The 21,105-nt window shown below is 39.1% G+C and overlaps 1 protein-coding gene across 6 annotated transcripts in view; it reads right to left on the reverse strand.

The window, feature by feature from the left end:
• Positions 1-6,252: 6,252 nt before the first annotated feature.
• The window catches only part of wdr27 (WD repeat domain 27), a 39,102-nt gene continuing 24,249 nt past the window's right edge, over positions 6,253-21,105 (reverse strand). For 4 of the 6 annotated variants that reach the window (XM_056761572.1, XM_056761569.1, XM_056761568.1 and 1 more), the window contains 2 exons: positions 18,485-18,583; positions 6,253-6,755 (listed from right to left, as the gene is read on the reverse strand). In XM_056761572.1, coding sequence (XP_056617550.1) covers positions 6,687-6,755; positions 18,485-18,583 — 168 coding nt within the window. In that variant the 3' untranslated portion in view covers positions 6,253-6,686. Of the gene's footprint in view, positions 7,682-9,422; positions 9,678-18,484; positions 18,584-21,105 lie in introns of all 6 variants that reach the window. The other 2 variants (XR_008908448.1, XM_056761570.1) reach the window with 2 other exon arrangements.

Here is a 21,105-nt window from a genome sequence, read left to right on the forward strand (position 1 = left end):
AAGGTGCTGGAATGCTGTATTATGAACAGTCTGAATAGGAAGCACCTCTTAGCTGCATTTCCTCTTCTCTCTCTCTCTCTCTCTCTCTCTCTCTCTCTCTCTCTCTCTCTCCCCAGTAAAAACCCCCTCCAAGTCCATAAAGCAGACGTCTGATTCTCATTCTCAGAGTTTGGACCTCCAGAGCAGGAAGTCCCATTCATCTATTCCAGCACATCACATTAGATTCTATCGAGCAGCAGTTTGCTTAACTTACAAGGTGTTGATGATATGATGATGACACGTTGATTCATATAAGTGAGTGCTTGTCATTAGGTCTTTTGTTATTTCTCATGTAGTTTGAAGAACAACTTGTTGCAACAACAGCAAGTTGCAGGTTGACATGTAATTCACATTTGCTTTAACGACTTGTTCTTTTTAAATTCAAATATAAAACACTAAATATGAACATCTAATATGTGACAGAACGTGCTGGCACATGCATCCCTCTTAATGACTATGAAGGTTTCTGCCCTCTTTCTTTCTTATAACAGTTGAAATCATCCAGCTGGTTTCATTAAAGTATTATAAACATATTCTGCAATGAAGACTCATCAGAGATCAAACTTGTTTAACCTTTGTAATTGCTCATGGAAAACCTGATTCTTAACACTATTCACATCAGGTCGAGGACAGGCCTTTGTCTTTTTTTATAAGGTCCAGAATGTTTTTTTAACTCTTAACCCCAGTGAGCTCTCAGAATGTGAGTGACCTCATGTCGTTGACTGACCATTTTAATATACACTCTTAAAAATAAATGTACTTGGCAGGTTCTTCACATCAAGAACCAATCTGTTTTGTGAGACAGAAAGGTTCTTCAAATGTTAAAGGTTCTTTATGGAACCAAAAGGTTCTTCTATGGCATCAGGAAACCTTTTGAAGCACCTTTTTTTAAGAGCGTTCTAGAGAATAACACGAAATGTCCGATATCAGCACCCATAACGGTGATATCAAACACTGGTGAGATGATTTAAAAGATGTCAGCCGGTTTTGAGCTGTTTCCAAATCAGACTTGGACCGCGTTTAGAACAGACAAGCAGTAAAAGTTGTATTTTGGTAGGGAGCATCTGACAAGTCTTAAAAATATTTTGCAGCAGAAGTCATCCAATCAAATGTCTTCAGCTACGTGAAACACACCACAGCTGCATGAAATGCAAATGATCTATGAAAATGATCTTCAATGAAATATAAAAAATCTATTTGCTTGTGATCAAACCTAATTTATGCAACCTAATGTTAAACCATCCCAAACTAACATGCCTTGAAAAGGACAAGGACGAATCTAAGGGTCTGACTGTTTTTAACACTTCTACGTTAAAGCACTGATGCTATTAATGTTAGATTTCATATGCCCACCTTCTCCATTGTCTAACGTAAATAGACGATCTATTAGAACTAATCTCTACCAAAATCATTAGGTTCAAAACACATTGTTTCCATCCCAATACTGGATCAAGAAGGCAAGCTGTTTGTGTGGCATATTTCAGCACGGATTGTTTTGTGAACGTGTTGCAAAGTGATGCAGGCTGTTACTGAAGCTATAAAGGACCTAACAGAAATCCAACAACCTGCGAGCAAAAATTGTTTCTGATTTAGCATGCAAAAAGGTCAGCCAACCACAACTGAGGGTGTTTATAAAAACTCCATTCCTAAGGTTTAAAGACGGACTATGGACATTGAAAACAGCTTTTAATGCACAAAACCTAGACTAACATTTAAGTAGACCTTAAGGGAAAATATTAAAAGATTACAAAAATTGGATAAGGTCACTTTCTGTCTGGTAGTTTACGTATTATCATCACATACACGCATTCACAGACCAGCATTCTCATGTCTTTGTTCTGACTTCCCACACGTCATGTTCTGGAGGTGCCTCCATCTGTTACTCATTTCAGTGTCAGTCACTGTCTGCAGGGAAAGCAAGTGAAACAGACTCATCTAGTGTTCAGTTTGGCAGCCTGGTGATCATTTTATCAATTTAAACCACGATCCGGACCTCAGGGAGTTGACCGAGTTCTAAAAGTTCCCGTCCAAAGCAGTTCAAACAGTATAATGGGGGAGTGACCAAATTAGATTATGTTAGAACACACAAGCAGTACTTATTGTGTGTTGGTGGAAAGATGCTGACAAACCTTAAAAATATTAATAATATAGGTCGTACAATCAAATGACTTCAGTTACGAGAAATATCCCACAGCTGCCCGGCGTGCACACTGACTGTACCGTTTTGTGCATTATACAGTATCATAACAGAAGTGTATTTGTAGTGCTTTGAACTTTTTCTGTCTGGCCATAAGTAAGACAAATTATAAAAGAGATCTCTTTTATGTCTTAATTATCTCTAAGAGACAGCAATGAGAACATATAGAGAACGAATGATGATGTCAGGGATTGCAGGTGACAGAACCCAAGCTCAGACAAACTGTAGGATGAAAGTCTTTTAATCAAAACAAAAACCCACTATGAGGGAAAAGACAGGGGTACAGAAATCAAAGCATAAACCAAAACTTCCCACGAGGTGGCAAAACTATATGGAACAAGGAAATAACAAAAAGCAGACTTAACTAGACAAGACAATAAACTAGAATTAATATTTATACTAGACTAGACTTGACTTGACCTAAACTAAAAAGGGATAATAACAATGGGCAGGTGTGGGGAATCAGACACTGGCGGGAACAAGGAAACTAGGGGGCGCATTATAATGTTGAGGCTCAACAATTGTAATTTTTATCCATTTGTACTGTACTGATTTGTATTGACATTTTGGGAGAAATATGAAAAATCTTGAAGCTAAATGGAATGCAATGACATTTTTCTCTGGGAAATGACCTAAACCACACTGTGTATGAACTCAATATGGAAACACCCCAAGCTGATATATTGCTCTATATGACGAGGAGGTACAGTAAAATTATCTGGCAATTTTTATATATCATCACAAAAATTAATTGATCAGTCAAAGATCAAAATTTTGTCTTTTGCAGAATCATGAATATTCAAACACACATAAAATCTGTCTATCTTTCATCATTAATGTGTTTTTTGCTTTATTACCTTCAGAGAGGAAGGTTGATGAATTACATATTATACTGACAGAGGGATGCAATATCCTCTGAAAAAACGAAGACTCATAGAAAGTTTATCCTTAATTCAGTTTGTAATTTATGGAACGTGGCGAAACCCCCCCCCCAAACATAACCATAATCCAGTTAAACCAGTGGGTAAATGCACTGAAATAATGCAATTATAATAATTTGCATTGCAAGCAAGTTACATTAATGCTTTTAAGAACACATCATTTAACAAACGGCAAAACAAGTTCTCAGCGTCCTGTCCCAGACGTTTACACTAAGACTTCACCAACATTTGTGGTTCACAGAAACAGGCTACAGTATTTCATGAGGTTATTAAGTGAATCCATATTTTGACATTCCCCCGGTTATCATTATAACTGGACAGCTTTTTAGGGTTTAAGGAAATGCAGTCAAATCTAATTAATAGAGAAGTAGAAACATGTTTTGTTTTAAATGGGTTTTTTACTCCAAAAGTAAAGATCATCCTAAACTATCAGCATGTTATGAAAATGTTTTCTTTTTATTGACCCATGACACTAAACAAAACTGATGAACTGTTTCCATTCACATTTAGAATTCATTAAGACACAAAACATACAGTCTTTACAGTTTTATCATCGCATTTCATAGTGAACCTGAACACAAAACCAGTCATAAGTAGCAAATTTCGACCCAATTTTGATACCTACCCACGTGTCATACAAGATGTTTATGTGTTTGTTTTTTTAATCGAAAAGAAATGAAGGTTTTTGATGAAAATATTCCAGGATTTTTCTCCATATAGTGGATTTCAATGGACTCCAAATGGTTGAAGGTCAAAATTACAGTTTCAGTGCAGCTTCAAAGGGCTTTAAACGATACCAGACTATGAATGAAGGTCTTATTTAGCGAAACGATCTGTCATTTTCTACCAAAAATAAAAATGTATTTCTTTATAAACACGAATGCTCGCCTTGCTCTGTTCTGCGATGCACGTTCATGACTTCACAAAATACTTAAATACGTTTTATTTGACCGATCGTTTCGCTAAATAAGACCTTTATCGTCGTCTGGTATCTGTGATGCTGCACTGAAACTAATTTTGACCTTCAACCGTTTGGAGTCCATTGAAGTCCACTATATGGAGAAAAATCCTGGAATTTTGTTCATCGAAAACCTTAATTTCTTTTCGACTAAAGAAAAAAACATAAACATCTTGGATGACATGGAGGTGAGTAAAATAATATAACATTTATTTTGAAAGTGAACTACTCCTTTAAGTAAAGAACATGTTCCATTAAGATATCTTGTAAATTTCCAACCCTAAATACATATATTTTTTTAATTTGTGAGTGAATTCAGCAAAATCGTGAATAATAATGGCGAGAAATGTCTACAAACTTCACTCACTGCTGCCAGCTTTTTGGGAATTACCCACTCCAGTTTGATATCTGTGTACAGCTTAGTATTTCTGCTTGCAGGTTCATCTACTCTAAACCAACATCATTACAGCGGTAACCCAATAGGGAGCATTAAAACAAACCTATTTCCTAGCCCAAATATTGTCCTATCCTCACAAACCATATATCAATGGAAAGTTTGTTCATTCAGCTCTCAGATGGTGCTTTCCTGTAGCTCAGTGGTAAGAGCATTGCGTTAACAATGCAAGGTTGTGGGTTCGATCCCAGGGATTGCACATACCTATGTATAAATGTATAGGGTATTGCAATGTTAGTCGCTTTGGATAAAAGCGTCTGCCAAATGAATAAATGTAAATAAATCTCAATTTCGAATGACTAGTTTTGTTGTCCAGGTTCACATATTGTTACATGAAAGTTAACTGAAAAGTGTGACCTACATTGTCACTTTAATAGGAAGCAGAAGAAGCAACACTGATTCATTCTCAAACAAATGAGACACAACTGACTTCAGCTAAATATAGTACAGCTCAAACCTGACGTTTCAGCATATTTTGGTTGGTCAGATTTAGAAGAACACAACACAACCATAGTTATGTATGGTTTTGTGATGAAACACATCTGTGTAAAATTCATATATCCCATAAAATGACCAGTTGAATGAAAGCAACCCCAAAAATGTCTAAGGAAAGAATTACTTCTGATAAATGGTGTCAAAAAATAAAGGTGCTTAAAAGGTTCTTCAGAGCGATGACATATACAGTAAGAACCATTATTGGGTCCACAAAGAACCATTCAGTCAAAGGTTCTTTAAAGAACCATCTCTTTCTTACCTTTTTATAATCGCAAGGAAATGTTTCCGCCACAAAGAACACTTTGTGAAACAGAAAGGTTCTTCGGATGATAAAGGTTCTCTATGGAACCATTTCGATAAAAAAAGTTATTTCCTTGTGAACCACCTTTATTTTTAAAAGTGTAAGTGTCCAAATGTTTTGACAATAAACAACCTAATAAATGTAATTTTCTCTAGACTTCTTTTATTAAGATCTGATATATGCCTGGCAGCTGGACTCAGAAGAGCTTACAAGCATTTTAGAGGAACAGTTCACACAAAATGGTCCCAATTGACCTATCCATAGTAATTTTTATTCCTTCTATGGAAAGTCAATGGGGATGATTTTTTGGTGAACTATTCTCTTAAGATCCACTGATATGATGCATATCCTGGAACCTACATTCATAAATAAATTGACAAATATACATTTATACTGTATATTGCATGTTTTATATTGTCGTAAAGAGTCATGTGAAACGCCCTCTCTTTGCAGTGTTCTGCTACAGATAACCCCCTACGGGATAGGTTTGTTGCAAAATGGGCAGAGAACAGAATGATCTCAGAGAAGTTATTGGTGCCGAAAAGCTGCCAGCTGTGTAGTGGACACCACCCATCATTAAACACAAACATTCCTCTCTATCCCTTACATGGAGGCAGTGTAAGACCTGTTGGCGCCACAACGGATGTATTTGGTCTTGACAAGTGTCTTGCCTCAAAACCGCAAACTTTTTTAAATCTAAATCGCAGGGATCGCTGATGTTCTGCAATATGATTCAGGTTAATGGCTGTTATAAACATTACACAGAAAATATAACATAGACATTAATAATATAATATTCAGTACACCACATTTGCCATTTTTTTTAATTTAGTTTTTGTTTGGATATCAAGCAGAGCACCACACAAGTTGCTGAAAATCTGTTTTATTTTACATGCTGGTAAAAAGTATCAGGATGAGTTCATGCACATTATAAAACATATTAACATTTGATATCAAATCAATCCGCTTATACAAGATGAAGGCGCTTAAACATTATACACATCAATATATGAACGTATCTTTGTCACCATACAAACGTGTTGCTGAACTACATAAATTCACTTGAACTTTTCTCCGAGGGTGCGTCTTTGGCTCGAGGGTTCAGGGCGTGAGCATGTTGTCACATCTGTAGGTTTTCAATGGCCGCTGGACCGATGAAATCACAGATCCTGTCCATGATGTAGGTCCCACAGAGGTGGCACGTCAGTACAGTAATCTCGCTGATGTAAGAATCTCATTAGGCAGAGAGCAGACATGAGAAAGCACCGATCCTTTGGGGTTGTAGTGCATAGATCCCAAGCTTAAGACAGAAGCGAAGAGTCGACCGAATGAAACAAAGCCAGCATTCCATTTAGTGTTCCAGTCAACAGCTGTGAAAAAAAACCGTCAGTTATAAAACATCCTGGATCTTGGATAAAAAGATGATAAAAGAATCATATATATGCAAATACGTGCTTGTTTGCAGTTATTACTTCCTAAAATGCATCTTCTGTGTTGGTTTATGTAATCGACAGCATAGCTCGGGCAATTTTCTAATCGAGCATTGCCATAAAACCACAATGTAAAAACAGTACATTTCATAACAACACATCTGTTGTCCGTATGATGAACTAACAAAGTTGATGGTTTTCATTTATTTATTTTCACTAATAAAATTGTTCTGAAACTTTTATGTTCTGCTCTTTGAATTGTGCTCTCCTGAAGAGAATTAGCTTTAGTTATGAGACCCCATTTAATAGGAACTTGGATTACTGGAATTCCTGTCACCTCAGGGAATTTCTATTGACAGTGAATGTCTTTCGATTTTGTGATAAGCACAAATCAGAAGCAAGGCCTCGCAAGTGACACCCAGGGAAGAGAAACCAACTGTCACATGGTGCCTGGAAGGGATATAGACCGAGATAACAAGATTGACCTCACTGGTTTGTCATAGACTGGATGCTGTTCAGTCAGATTTTAAAGAGTGACATAAAACTGTCTTTGCAACAATATGGACTGGGATCTGAGGACACTCACATACCTGTCTTTATCAACACAATTCAAATATCTTGAAAGACATTTTGGAGACATTTGAAAAGCAGAATAGTGCTTAGAACATATGATCTGGTCTGTAAAACATCTGTGGCCCGGCTAGAGACACAACGGACACAAGACGGCAGATGAATCAACCCCGGAGGGGGAATTTATTACAATATTGAACCAATAATCCACAATGTGAAAACCCGGGTGCTTGAAATCAGGAAACTGCCAGTCCGTGCTCGTGCAATAAAGTCCTCCTCGCTTCACTCGCTTGACTCTGCAAAACAGACAAAGACACAGTGTTAGGTGCTTGGGAGACCAACCCCAGAGTGGCGCGTGCACGTGGTTTACATGCCCGCCAGCTAATCTGCCTCAGGTGTAGGTGATCAGCATTAGCTGCCGGGCCGTTTCCTAGGCGACGCTTATCCTGGATCTGTACCCTCGGCCACACTCCCCCCCCAAGCGTCTACCTGATGTTAATAAGGGTGGGAGGGAAGTGTTACCTAACAGACCTGCCCAACCGGACCACATCCGCGACAACCCGTCCGCGTTGCCATTCGAGGCCCCGGCTCGGTGTCGCACCGTGAAGTGGAAGTCCTGGAGTGCAAGGAACCAACAGGTTACCCAGGCGTTGGTATCCTTTGCTCGGGCCATCCAATGTAAGGGAGCGTGGTCTGCGACCAGGGTAAAGCTTCGGCCCAGCAGGTAGTAGCGCAGCTCCAGGACTGCCCACTTCACGGCCATGGCCTCCTTCTCTACTGCCGCGTACCTGGTCACGGCCGGCGTCAGCTTGCGGCTTATGTATGTGACGGGATGTTCCTCTCCTTCCTGGACCTGGGATAGGACTGCCTCCAGACCGGTGTCGGAGGCGTACGTCTGGAGGACGAATGTATACTTGAAGTCCAGGGGGTACAGACCGGTGACGAGATGAGCTCTTGCTTAGGGGTCCGCAATGCTGTCTCCGCCTCGGCCCTCCACTTCAGGGCCTCTGGATGTCCTTTCTTCGTCAGGTCTGTTAGGGGCCTAGCTATCGAGGAGAAATGAGGGATGAAACAGCGATAGTAGCCCGCCAACCCTAGAAATGCACGCACCGGGGTCTTTGTGGTCGGCCAGACTGCAGACCACACAGCCTCCACCTTCTTCACCTGGGGTCTGATGAGTCCCCGACCGATCTAATATCCCAGGTACTTCGACCCTGTTAGACCCAGGTGACACTTCTTTGGGTTGGCTGTGAGTTCGGCCGGACGCAACTCGTCGAACACCCTCCGGAGTCGGTCTAGATGTTCCTCCCAGCCTTCAGAATGTATCACCACGTCGTCAATGTAGGCCGCTGCATAACTTTGGTGGGGACCCAGTACTAGGTTCATCATTCTCTGGAATGTCGCGGGGGCTCCATGTAGGCCAAACGGTAGGACCCTACTGCCAGTGGCCACTGGGGGTGCTTAAGGCCTTCTTCTCTTTGGCCTCAGCCGACAACGGGACTTGCCAGTACCCCTTAGAGAGGTCAAGAGTGGAGATATACCGAGCCCTAAAGAGGCGCTAGAGCAACTCATCCACCCGCGGCATGGGGTATCCGTCAAATGATGAGACCTCATTGAGCTTCCGATAATTGTTACAAAACTGGAGGGTGCTGTCTTGCTTGGGAACCATCACGATCGGGCTGGACCACGGGGTACGTGATGGCTCAATGACTCCTAACTGGATCATTCGCTGCACTTCCTCCTCGATAGCCTGCCGACAGGCTTCGGGTACGCGGTAGGGCAGTTGCCTTACGACGACTCCGGGCCCCGTCTGGGGATGGTACACTGATGTGCGGAGCTGTTTAATCTTGAATAGCTGGCAGAGGTCATTCATCAGCCGGGACATGAAGGGAGTACCCTGGTCCATCAAGATGGCGCTGGGGAAACCCACTCGACTGAACATAGGGCATAGTAGGCGCGCTGCGCTTCCCCCGTTAGGAAGGGCGCTAGCGTGCGCGACCATAACTCGTTGCCCCATCCCTCTCTGGTAGCGATTACCTCGAACGTGTGCAGGTATGCTTCGACTTCATCCTGGGCGCTCATTTTTGTCAACAGCAGGGACGCTTGGTGACGGGGTTCCGACCGCGAACTCTGCAGTGTGGTCGTCTGTAGCTGTTCCAGTGCCTGATCAGATCGCTCTTGTCTGGCCACCATCTGGTCGAAACACTGTTGCTGGCGGACGGCTACCTCCGTGAGGCGGCGTACCATTTCTTCTATCTTCGGCCTCCTAGAGAGAGAGCGTGTCCGTTATTCCTGAGATCACAGTGAAACAATCGTTAGGAAAATTTTATCGGGGACGGTCTCTTACCAAGTTGCCCGCATTCTCCACCACTTGTGGCACGACGGACACAAGACGGCAGATGAAACAAGCCCGGAGGGGGGTTGTTTCGAGTGAAGCGAGGAGAACTTTATTGCACGAGCACGGACTGGCAGTTTCCTGATTTCAAGCACCCGGGTTTTCACATTGTGGATTATTGGTTCAATATTGTAATAAATTCCCCCTCCGGGGTTGTTTCATCTGCCGTCTTGTGTCCGTTGTGACTCTGCAAAAAAGACACAGTGTTAGTTGCTTGGGAGACCAGCCCCAGAGTGGCGCGTGCACGTGGCTTATATGTCCGGCAGCTAATCGGCCTCAGGAGTAGGTGATCGGCATTAGCTGCCGGGCCGTTTCCTAGGCGACGCTGATCCTGGATCCGTACCCTTCGTCACACATCACATTCAGATCCAGATTTCTTTTGAGTTCGGGTATTTGAGATGGATTAGATATTCCATTCCATTCCATTTTCTACCGCTTATCCGAACTACCTCGGGTCACGGGGAGCCTGCGCCTATCTCAGGAGTCATCGGGCATCAAGGCAGGATGGATGGAGTGCCAACCCATCGCAGGGCACACACACTCACTCATTCATTCACTCACGCACTCACACCCTACGGACAATTTTTCCATAGATGCCAATCAACCTACCATGCATGTCTTTGCACCAGGGGAGGAAACCGGAGTACCCGGAGGAAACCCCCGAGGCACGGGGAGAACATGCAAACTCCACACACACACAAGTCGGAAGCGGGAATCGAACCCCCAACCCTGGAGGTGTGAGGCGAACGTGCTAACCACTAAGCCACCGTGCCCCCCTATGGATTAGATATGTATCAAATAAATTAAACTTCATGAAAACGTCTCTGACAAATTGAAAAATTCTCTTCAGACTTATCAGAAAATACCTGTCTTAGATTAAGTGTAAATACAAATCCAGTATAAACATGCCTTTATTACTTTTCATACTCATGAAGATATAAATAACAGATAATGAAGTTGGAAGAAATATGTTTTGTTGAAAAAATAATGCATAAAGAGGTTTCCATCATAAAAGCTCTCAACCTACAAAAATAATGAATTATTAGGAAGGAATTTTCTTTTCCATGTATTATGATCCTCCTTTCTTGATCTTTATTTCATTCGTAATGCTACCATATGAGTATACTTTTGCCTACAAATGATTTTACAAGCAACCTGACAATAAATCGCAATTCTTGATCCAAAATAACCTGATTTACTGCAGGGTGCACCAACTGACTGCAAAGTATGGAACAAATACAAATCCAGACTTGAAAAAAGTTAAAGAACGTATCGATGTTAAACTTGGAGACATGTTTACATGTACGTTGTAGCTCACAGCAGGATATTCGATATATGTAAAAAGTAAAGGACGGTAGCAATGAGAACTGAAAGCTGGCTGCCAGACTCACGGCTGATGTCAATATATAGAAGAGCCTCCAAAAAAGTCTAGATTTGTGGACCTTATGAGGGAAAAACTGAGACAAAGAAGACTGACAGTGCCACTGCCCAAAGCCACAAGAGTTATATAATGAGGAAAATATGCCATCTTGCTGGATTTACTCTATTATTCACCAATTTTGATGTGTTGAAGACTGGGTGAGAGAATTTGAAAGCGTTTCACTGAGAAGCCATTTGCTGCAGTGATGTTTAGGTTGCTCTGAAAAATTCACTATTGACTAAATGACTTCTTAGTAATGTAATATGCAACACATACAGTACAATATATTTAATCTTTAGTCGCATTATAGTCCTGTAGCAGGTATATTAAGGTTGCCATATGTCGTATTTGACCTCTAAATTAAATTCAAAGTTATGAAGGATGACTTTAAAGACACTTTTTTTATGAACAATCAGACTCTTATAAATAACAGCAATATCGTCGACTGAAGAAAAGATCACAAAAAAAACACTCCACATTACAGAAGGTAAACAAAGAACAAATTCTCGTGATTGGATGCCTGTGCAAATATGCAGACAAAGACATATAAGGTTCTGCATAAAGCTGTTATGGTGTTGTCCAGAACTTGTAATATCATAGAAGACAGCTGTAAATGTCACAGCAGGGTCACATTTTAGCATGACTTCCACAGGAACGTCTCGGACTTGGCTTTTGGAGAGAATCTCCATATTGGAAAGACTCTCACTTGCACTAGGTGGTCAAGCTGTGTGTATATGTAGAAGATGTCTAGAACCGCTAATAGAGATTATTCTTTCAGAGGTATACAGAACAAAGTGTGTGACTCACACCCCTGGCATCTGACTAACACAGCTACTAAGACATCTTCATGTGCTCAAACCACTGTTTAAATGACTTTTAATCTTACCTCATGCATCTGCCAACAATGACTCATCCTTAAATGTCCTAATGACACAAAAAGCCAGTGTTTTCAAACAAAGAATAGAATAATTGAACGTAGGGAAAAGTTTACCCAAAAATGAAAACTCTGTCATGCGTTAAAAATCTGTATGACTTTCTTTTTCCCCATTGAACACCAAAGGTGAATATCTGAAGTCAAGTACAAGTCATTTAGGATTAGATTGACTTGACCATGAGTAAACAATGAAAGATTTCAAGTGAGACAATAACTATTATAATACCATATTTAACTGACTAAATACAGTAACAAGCATGTGTGGCTTGTTATGTCATTAAAAGAGGAAAACAAGTCACTTGTGAACAAACTGGTGCCAAAACCTGGGAGAAATTTACCCCTGAATTGCATTAAAACAGGGTTAGGTGTCATGGAAAGAGGATGACATCACCACTGGCAGAGATCACTACAATAGTATAAAAAGCATCTGTGGTTAAACTTTCTTATTATAAATATTAAAGAGCCCACTGCTTGGTTTAGGCCTAGGGAGCATCTCTTTAATTCCATCTAATAGCAAAAAAAAATATATAGTATTCATGTAAAATACTCAAGTAATATTGTTCACATTGTAAAACTTGAGCAATAAACACAAAAAATAAAACAATGGTATCTAATAGGTTTCTAATCTATAAAAATACAATTTTGGTGTAGGCATAACCATGATACAGTTAAAAATATCTATTCTGGAAACGTTACTTATTGATCATCAATAATAATTCTATCATAAACAATAGCATGAAGGTTATTACCCCAGAAATAATGAGATGAATATAAATACTGCATGCGAGTACAAATGCTTGCGAAAATATTGCAAGGGAAATATCTGTTTATTACGCCACTGGAAATGAATGCAGAGATAAACCATGACCTCAAGGGTTTGTAGCCGTTTAATGCTACATGGCTTTCTTAGAGGAGGATATGTCCAAACTTAAAATCACAAAGCAGCCAAGAGATACAGCTACAGCTGTTTATGCAATAAAGTCCGGTGCTTGCCTAAAGATATAACTCTTTCTCGTCACACATTGCTCTGAAAATCCATGTGCTACAAGTGACTGTGCTGAAATAATATGTGCTATATAGGGGATGTGGTGAAAAAATAGATGGGATTGCTAGAGTAAACAAAGTCATTATAAAACTTAACAAATACCTGAAAGTCAACAATGTTTTTATCGTAACATATACGCATTACTGAAATGAGTATTGATAGAGTATTATATTACACAGCCGCAGAAAAAATGAAGAGACCATTTAAATGTTAATTTCAGTTTTTCAGAATTTACTTTTTATAGGTATGTGTTTAGGCAAAATTATCATTTTTGTGATATTTATAACAACATTTATACCTTATTTCAACTCAAAACATTATATTCTATATGCATTTTTTGCAGAAGATGAAAACTGAAGAAACAGATTTAAATAACAGAAAACATGATCTGTATTTTTCAGACCTCAAATACTGCAAAGTTCATATTCAACTTTAAGGAATAGTAATATTTGTACATTTAATTGAAGTTCAAAAATCATTTTTTAATGTGAAAACCTTTCAATTTGTATGTCAGTCTTTCACATTGCTGTTGGATGACTTTGTCACTCCTGAGGTTTGATTTTGTTGAAATCAACAGACACTGAATTGGAATGACCACTAGGAATCCTGATAAAATAAACATTTGGAATGGTCTCCTAATTTTTACTGGGGCTATATATTGTAATATCAAATAAGTAACGACATTCTATTAAATGATCAAGTTGTGCATGGGACTTGAAACAAAGAGAACACATGTTGAATCATGAATTTAACTATTGAACTCCATAGGCCTCTGTAACTGAGCCAGAATGACAAGGACCACTAAGACTTTCCACATCCAGCCTCAGAAAGTAGAATAAGACTTCAGAACGAAAATAGGCAAATGGTGCCTGGAATTCCCAAGGCCATGTGCATATCAGTACGAGCTCAAAACAACAGGAGTGATTCACACTGGGGAATATAAAACAGAATATATAGGACTGGAAGTTATTATGTGATTAAAGAATAATGGATCAGAGGAAGCCAAATGTGCATTTTTATTTTTTTCTTCCTAAAACACTTTGGCCCTTGAAAGGAATGGCATAACAGTGTCAGCAGACTGATTGTTGAAATATACCTAGATTAAGTGATAAACCTGTGACCTTCCCCAGAGAACACTTCATTTCAGCAGTAAAAGCAGCTAATGCAGAACAGGTGCATGATTATGTATGGCAACTGTAAATACTGTAGCATGACACTTGAGACGGCAGATGGCTAAAACAAACCCCTTGCGTTAAGAAAACGCTTCATGACAAGTACATCACAGTACAGTTTTTGTAACTGAATGGTTTTGTTGCAACTGGCGCTGGACCTAGAAGAGTTTGTCAAGGCCATTTTCAGTAAATGTAATCCTGCCCAGGATCTGTGATCGATTTCATGTCACAAATCTGAGTAATTCTATCAACAGCTTGTGTTGATCAGTTCAAGTGTTTGATCTTTTATACAGTCCAACATAAACACAGATAATACAACCAGCTAAGTTTTAATGGACCACTTGCAGGAAGTATTGTCCAATTTAATATATTAAAATTAACCAAATCTTTGGGATTTTTAAAAGAAGAGACAATATTTATTACACAATATTTAACCTATTATGTTACAATAAGGTTGCATTTGTTAACAATTAAATAAAGTTTTAGTTAAACTTGAACTTACAATGAACAATACTTCCACAGCATTTATCAATATAAGATTATGTTAAAAAAAGTAACATCCTTATTGTAAAGCGAACCAATTATTTACAATACAAACCTCTCAGATATGTAACTGATGTGTCTAATATCTCCTATTTATTCAACCTTAATGTTTTTTCATCTATGATGTGGCCAATTCAATGTACTTCTCCGTGTGTCAACAGATCACGTCAACCTGATGTGTGGTCGCACACTGATGTATTGCCCTCGAAAATGTTCATATTTCACTATGACAGAGGAATTCTGATCCTGATTTGACTAGATATTTTATTCTCAATAACTCTCTTCTCTTAGGCTCATCACCCTGTGTTGCTTCACTTTTAATTAGTTTTACAGGAGAAACATGCCATAGAGACTTTTAAATCCTCGATCATAAATCCTCTCATACAACTGATTTAAAACCATAAACGAGGCCGTGTACCAATATTATCTGTTTTTCCTATTTGCGGGTAACATCAGAAAAAGAAAAAAGTTTGATGTCTTCAGAAAAATGGAACGCATCTCATAAAAACCACAGGATCTACAATCAGCAAAAGACCCAACACTGTTAAAAATGAAAAGTTGGATCAACTTGAAAAATAACCTTTCATTTTTTTACAGTGTCCAAAAAGGGCCTAGATTAGGACATTACACCTTATATTGGGTATGATGCTAATTTCAGCTGTAGCTATTACCAGTTGTTGTCAAATCAATCAGAATTAAACCCTTAAAGTCAGTATTATGTCTCATACTGTAGATTCCTAGGGTTACCTATCCATAAAAGGTCTGAGTAGTGTTCTGTTCAACTGCACATTTCTTCAAGCTTTCCTATTACCTATCCAACCAAAACAAAGGTGAACACACAATCTTTCCACTATGATAAGGAATGAAGCAGATGACTATTAGATGAGTTATGGCTCAAAAGTACTGGCACTACGACCAACCACTGCTGGGGAACCAGAAAGTCAGACGTGGAGAACTGGAAGCCATACAAAGTGTTAAAAGGAGTCGAGTTTACGTAAAGGGGTCAGGAAGTAAGACGACAGACTGGTTCATAAATCTCACTCGGAAGTCTAAGCTAATGTGTTCCCACAATCTGTACACTTAAGCCCCACATAAAAACTATAAATGTTTGCGTAAATATTATATTGGTAACAGGTGGCAAGTGTTAAATTTAAGATTTATGTATTTGTACACAGCTTCATCAAAACTGAACTTCAAAAATAATGAATGGTTTCAAACTATTTTCCTGAACACTCTACCTGTCACAACACACAATCTCGCCCTAAACACATGAGCCACATGGAATGCTCAAACAAACAGTTTAAACAGTTTAGCGCCACAGAGTACAAACAGTGTCATGGGGAAAATAAACTTGTGGTTTCTCTGCTAGGACACCTTAACTGACTTTATACTATACATCCAATAAAAATGGCAAAAATGCTGTTCTGTAAGGGGGGCTTGATCGATTAAATTGATTAATATTGTCAGATTAATTGCTAAAAAAACAATGTGGCTAAAAGGGACAGTTCCCACAAACCCATTGACTTTCATTGGTTTCGTGTCCATAAGATTCGGTTATGTTCGGCTACCAACATTCTTCAAAATACCTTCTTTTGTGCTCTGCGGAAGAAAGTCACTAAGGTTTGAAACGACAAGAGGGTGAATAAATGATGACTAAATTTTCATTTTGGGGTGAACCACATAAAGTTTCAAGTTTATAATCACACTGAGATATTCATAACCAAAAACTTTTCAACAGTTAATCAAAGTGAGTTGGTGTGTATACAGCAGATGCTGGTAAAGTATTTTATTTGACTCTTTAAATCACTGGAGTTTGTTTGCCAAAGACACCATATTCCTCCGGTTTCCATGTGCCGAAGCTCTTAATGGATAGCACATCACATCAGTATTTTAGGGGATCATTCACTCAAGGGCCAGAGAGAACGCAAGACTTCGGACTTCGGCTCTTTCATTGATATACCGGCCAGATGATGACAGGAATCAAGGAAGATCTCGCCTCGTTTTCACAACCTCAGCATCGCTTTCGTCCGGAGACACACGCTGAGCTCGCTCCAAAGCGCTTTATAAATCCCACACATTTGCGATGCATGAATCACACTTTCCCTCGCAAAAACGTCCTGTAGCGCTAAATACATTTTACATTTTACAGCCCTATAAATTACCACTTCCCTGCGCTCCTCGGTCCAGGGTTACGCCACCATCGGATGCGCTCCCTACCGCTGATCAAAAACAGTTCGAGTGATTGCAAATTTGCAAATTAAAAGCTGAATCCATAGGCACTAAACAAGAACAAACTCACTGGACTCTTGAAACCTGTTGTGATCTTCATCCCAACACGAGAAAAAGTTTCATCTAAAACTTCTTTAGAGCCCTCTTGAGAACTTTGGCCGAATACATAGTTGAGTCACAGCCCTCCATACACATAAAAACAGACTGAATAATACCTTCAACCACACTCAAACTATTTACCTAAAAACCATTACTTCCTCTAACTTTAGCACAGTTGGCAGAAGCGTTTGCACAAACATCAGAATGAAACAAAGACGTTTGTTGGCGCCCGTTACGTATGACTAACGTTCAACATGAGGACTGTGTTTATTAAAATAGCAGTATGATGGCTGTAACAGGCCTGTATGAGTGATGTGTTGAGTCGAGCTGGAGAAGTGGGACCGAGGCGAAGACCCGCTGGGACGGGTGAGGGGTGTGGAGACTCGTGCTGCGTCTCACCGTGATCCCCCCCACAGACGCTTTGATTCACTGCTTGAAACCTCCTGTGGAAGCTTTTTCTGTGGATTCATTTTACGCCGAAAGGAAGATGGGCTTCCTTATACGTCCCACAGAAAATACATATTTTGAAAAGTATAAAATTAAAGAGTTGAGGAGCTTTTCAGAGAGGTTTGTTGTTTTAATCGGTCATTTGAGAGGATGGACGTACTAGGGAACCTGGATCTCTCATTTCTACTCGATTCTACCCTGCTGACAAAAACACAAAAGAACCCTGCACCGAATTTAATGGTTATAATGGGAATTGTTTGGTTTTAAAGGAAATGATAATGGTGTCTATAGGTATGTGATGGATTGAATTGGTGGGTTGTTATCTGGCAGATTAATACTGTTGGAGTAATGTCCATAACACATCACAAAAAGGAATTTTGTAATGGTTTTAATGGAAAAAGCTAATGGTTTCTAATGGTATTTCAATGGAAACCATTAGAATTTTTGTGATGATTTTTTTCAGCAGGAAAGTTAGAAGCAAAACAGAATAAAGATTGCCAAACAAAAGAATAGACCCAAATAGAAAAGCCATTCACGTTTTAACAATCATAATTTTTTTTTTAAAAAGTGTCTTATTTGAGTCTATAATAAATGAACTGAGATGTACTACAAGGCTTTTTTGTTTGCTTTTTTGGTTTGCTTTCTTGTGGTTTCACTCTTTTGTGATTGGCCTTGACTTTTTGCATATATTTACTCATTTATACCGTCCTTGTTTTTACTGAAAAGACATTGGTGTGTTATGTGTCGATTCAACCGACAGCAACCAAGATCATGATAACACAAAGTTATTGCTTAATGATCTTAACAGTTCTTACCTCTGGATTGGCAGGGTTGAACAGCACATTTAGAACTGTATCGGAATGTCTCTGGAGTTTATGAAGAAACCCGCTGTTGCGTGTATCATATATATAAGCCTGGAAGAAGGGTCAAAGGTCAGTTGCAGTAAAGACAAAGAAGTCTCAGATAATGTGGAAGGCATAGGCTGATCATGCCTATATTAAATAATGCGTAACTGTAAAAATTCAATGGAAAGTCTTTAATTTTATAATCTGTTCAAAGACCATAACCATAATAATCTAGTTATCCATCCACACATGGTAAATTGACAATCCATGGAACAAATTCGAAAATAAAGTGCAGTATAAAGATTGCATTTAAACTGTGTTTCAAAGAATACCCCAAATGACCTGAAGCTGAATGATAGCGAGAGACAGATGCATGTGAAACTCCAAAATCTCCTTGACAGTGTTTTGGCAGTGTTTATGGTTATTCTGGTCATCCTTTGCAGAAAAGTCAGTCACTATCTAGGCAGCCAGACTTCTATCAAATGCACACCTCATTTAAATTAAGCAGATTTTATTTTAAAGAAGCATTTACGAAAAAGTAATGGATTGTTATGGAGTGCGTTCAAAACTGTCTCCATAATGATTTATAATCTGAGCTGTCGGGTACGCTATCGTAGGATATTTCAGTCATTTGACTTCAACCCTCATACAGATAAGTAAATATCCTGCAATTTTACATAAAAAAACGGTGACTGCCAGTTAAATGTTACAGATTGCAACTTTAAAATGCTTAGAAAACAAATGTATAGTATAATGCAATGTGAGTCGCTTTGGATAAAAGCGTTGGCAAAATGCATAAATGTGAATGTAAAATGATTACAAAGACCTGCTTGTCTTAATACCCAAAAACGCTCACCAGTAGGAAACCTCCTGACATTGTTTCTACTTTTTCCTCTGATGGTAAAAAGCTTAGGAAAATACCACAATTGGCTGTGTTTACCATGTCATCACTCTAAAATGTGGCACAGAATCCATCATATCTTGTTGATCGCACTTGAATCTACTGCATCGGTCTTACTGCTTGGAAATAATGTAACTTGGTCTTGGAATTTTTTGGGATGGGGGGTGGAGTACCCTTACTGCGAATGTCTGTAACATATAAAAGACATCGACAAATGCATCTGGCTTATGGAACTCTCAAGACAGCCACAAACAACAGCATAGTAGCTCACTACTGTTCTGTCTGTCAGCTTCCAAGAAACACTGGAAAGCGGGCAGTGCCGTGGAGATCCTCTCAAACGTCTCCTGCTTTGCCCTGTGCTGGTGATTAATAACAGTCATCAACATGCAAGTGTTATTCCACAGACTCGTACACAATCATGGCAAAGAAACCATCTTCCTACAAGAGCGAACCATTACAATTTACATTTACAACGATGGCCGGTTAGCTTTTAAACTAGAGCTGGCGAAAACATCATATAGATTCAACAGAAGCCATGGAGTTATGAAATCTTAAATCTAGGTCATCCACATGAGCCGCAACCCAGTATGGCGAGTTGTTTTCTTTTGATTAAATTGTTGAGGAACGTTCTTCGTTTTGCAGAAGGTCATTCGGTCAGTTGTTCGGTAGAAAAACAGAGCTGCTTTAACACTACAGCACCGTGAAAGTATGGATATCCCTCTATTGTCCACATAAGAGTGAATTGTTTTGACAATTCTGGCAGAAGACATGGAGAACCTCAGCAGAAAATGTGATGCAGCTGCTGCGTATGATAAGACATACTCAGAGAGGAGAATTAAAGAGGTCACTGGAAAAAGTGGTCCAGCAGAAGAGAGATGATTGTAGGTTGCTCTTAATCTCTCGGCTCTAGCTTGCATTTAGGGTATTCATTTAATGCACAGTTTAATGCAATCTTCTACCAATCCGACAGAAAGTAGTAAATGCCGATGTATGTCAAACATGGCAAAAAAAAACTATATTTTTATTCTAGAAAAATTGATTTTTTCCCAAATCCAAACCTAAGCCCACATCTACAATAAAACATTTAAGACAATGTTTGTGTTTTTTTAACATGTTTACAACTCTGTTTGGAGCTGTTAGTTGTCCAGAAATTTTTGCCATCACCTTGAAAGGGACAGTTTACTCAAAAATGAAAATTCGGTCATCATTAACTCACACTGAATTGTTCCAAATCTATATAAATGTCTTTGTTCTGATGAACACAAAGAATGGTATTTGGAAGAATGCTTATAACCAAACAGTTCTTGCACCCCATTGACTACCATACTACCATGGTAGCCAAAAGTGACGATCAGAACGGTTCTTCTTCAACAGAACAAAAACAATTATAAAGCAAGTTTTCCTACTATGGTTGTCAATGGTGGTCAAGAACTGTTTGGTTATAAGCATTCATCTAAATCCCCTTCTCTCTGTTCATCAGAAAAAAGAAAATGATACAGATTAACAACAACTCGAGGGTCAGTAAATCAAGAAGGATTTTTTTGTGTGAACAGTTAAAAATCTGGGACTAAATAATTCTTCTGAACTAAGGTTAAACACTATAAATTTGATATACTTAGCATTTTTATGATAATGTAAGTTATGTTACTCCATTAAGAGATGAAAGAAAAGAGAGTTGTTTTGTCAGGAA

This window comes from Triplophysa dalaica, chromosome 11 (assembly GCF_015846415.1).
Source record: "Triplophysa dalaica isolate WHDGS20190420 chromosome 11, ASM1584641v1, whole genome shotgun sequence".
Classification (NCBI taxonomy): Eukaryota; Metazoa; Chordata; class Actinopteri; order Cypriniformes; family Nemacheilidae; genus Triplophysa; species Triplophysa dalaica.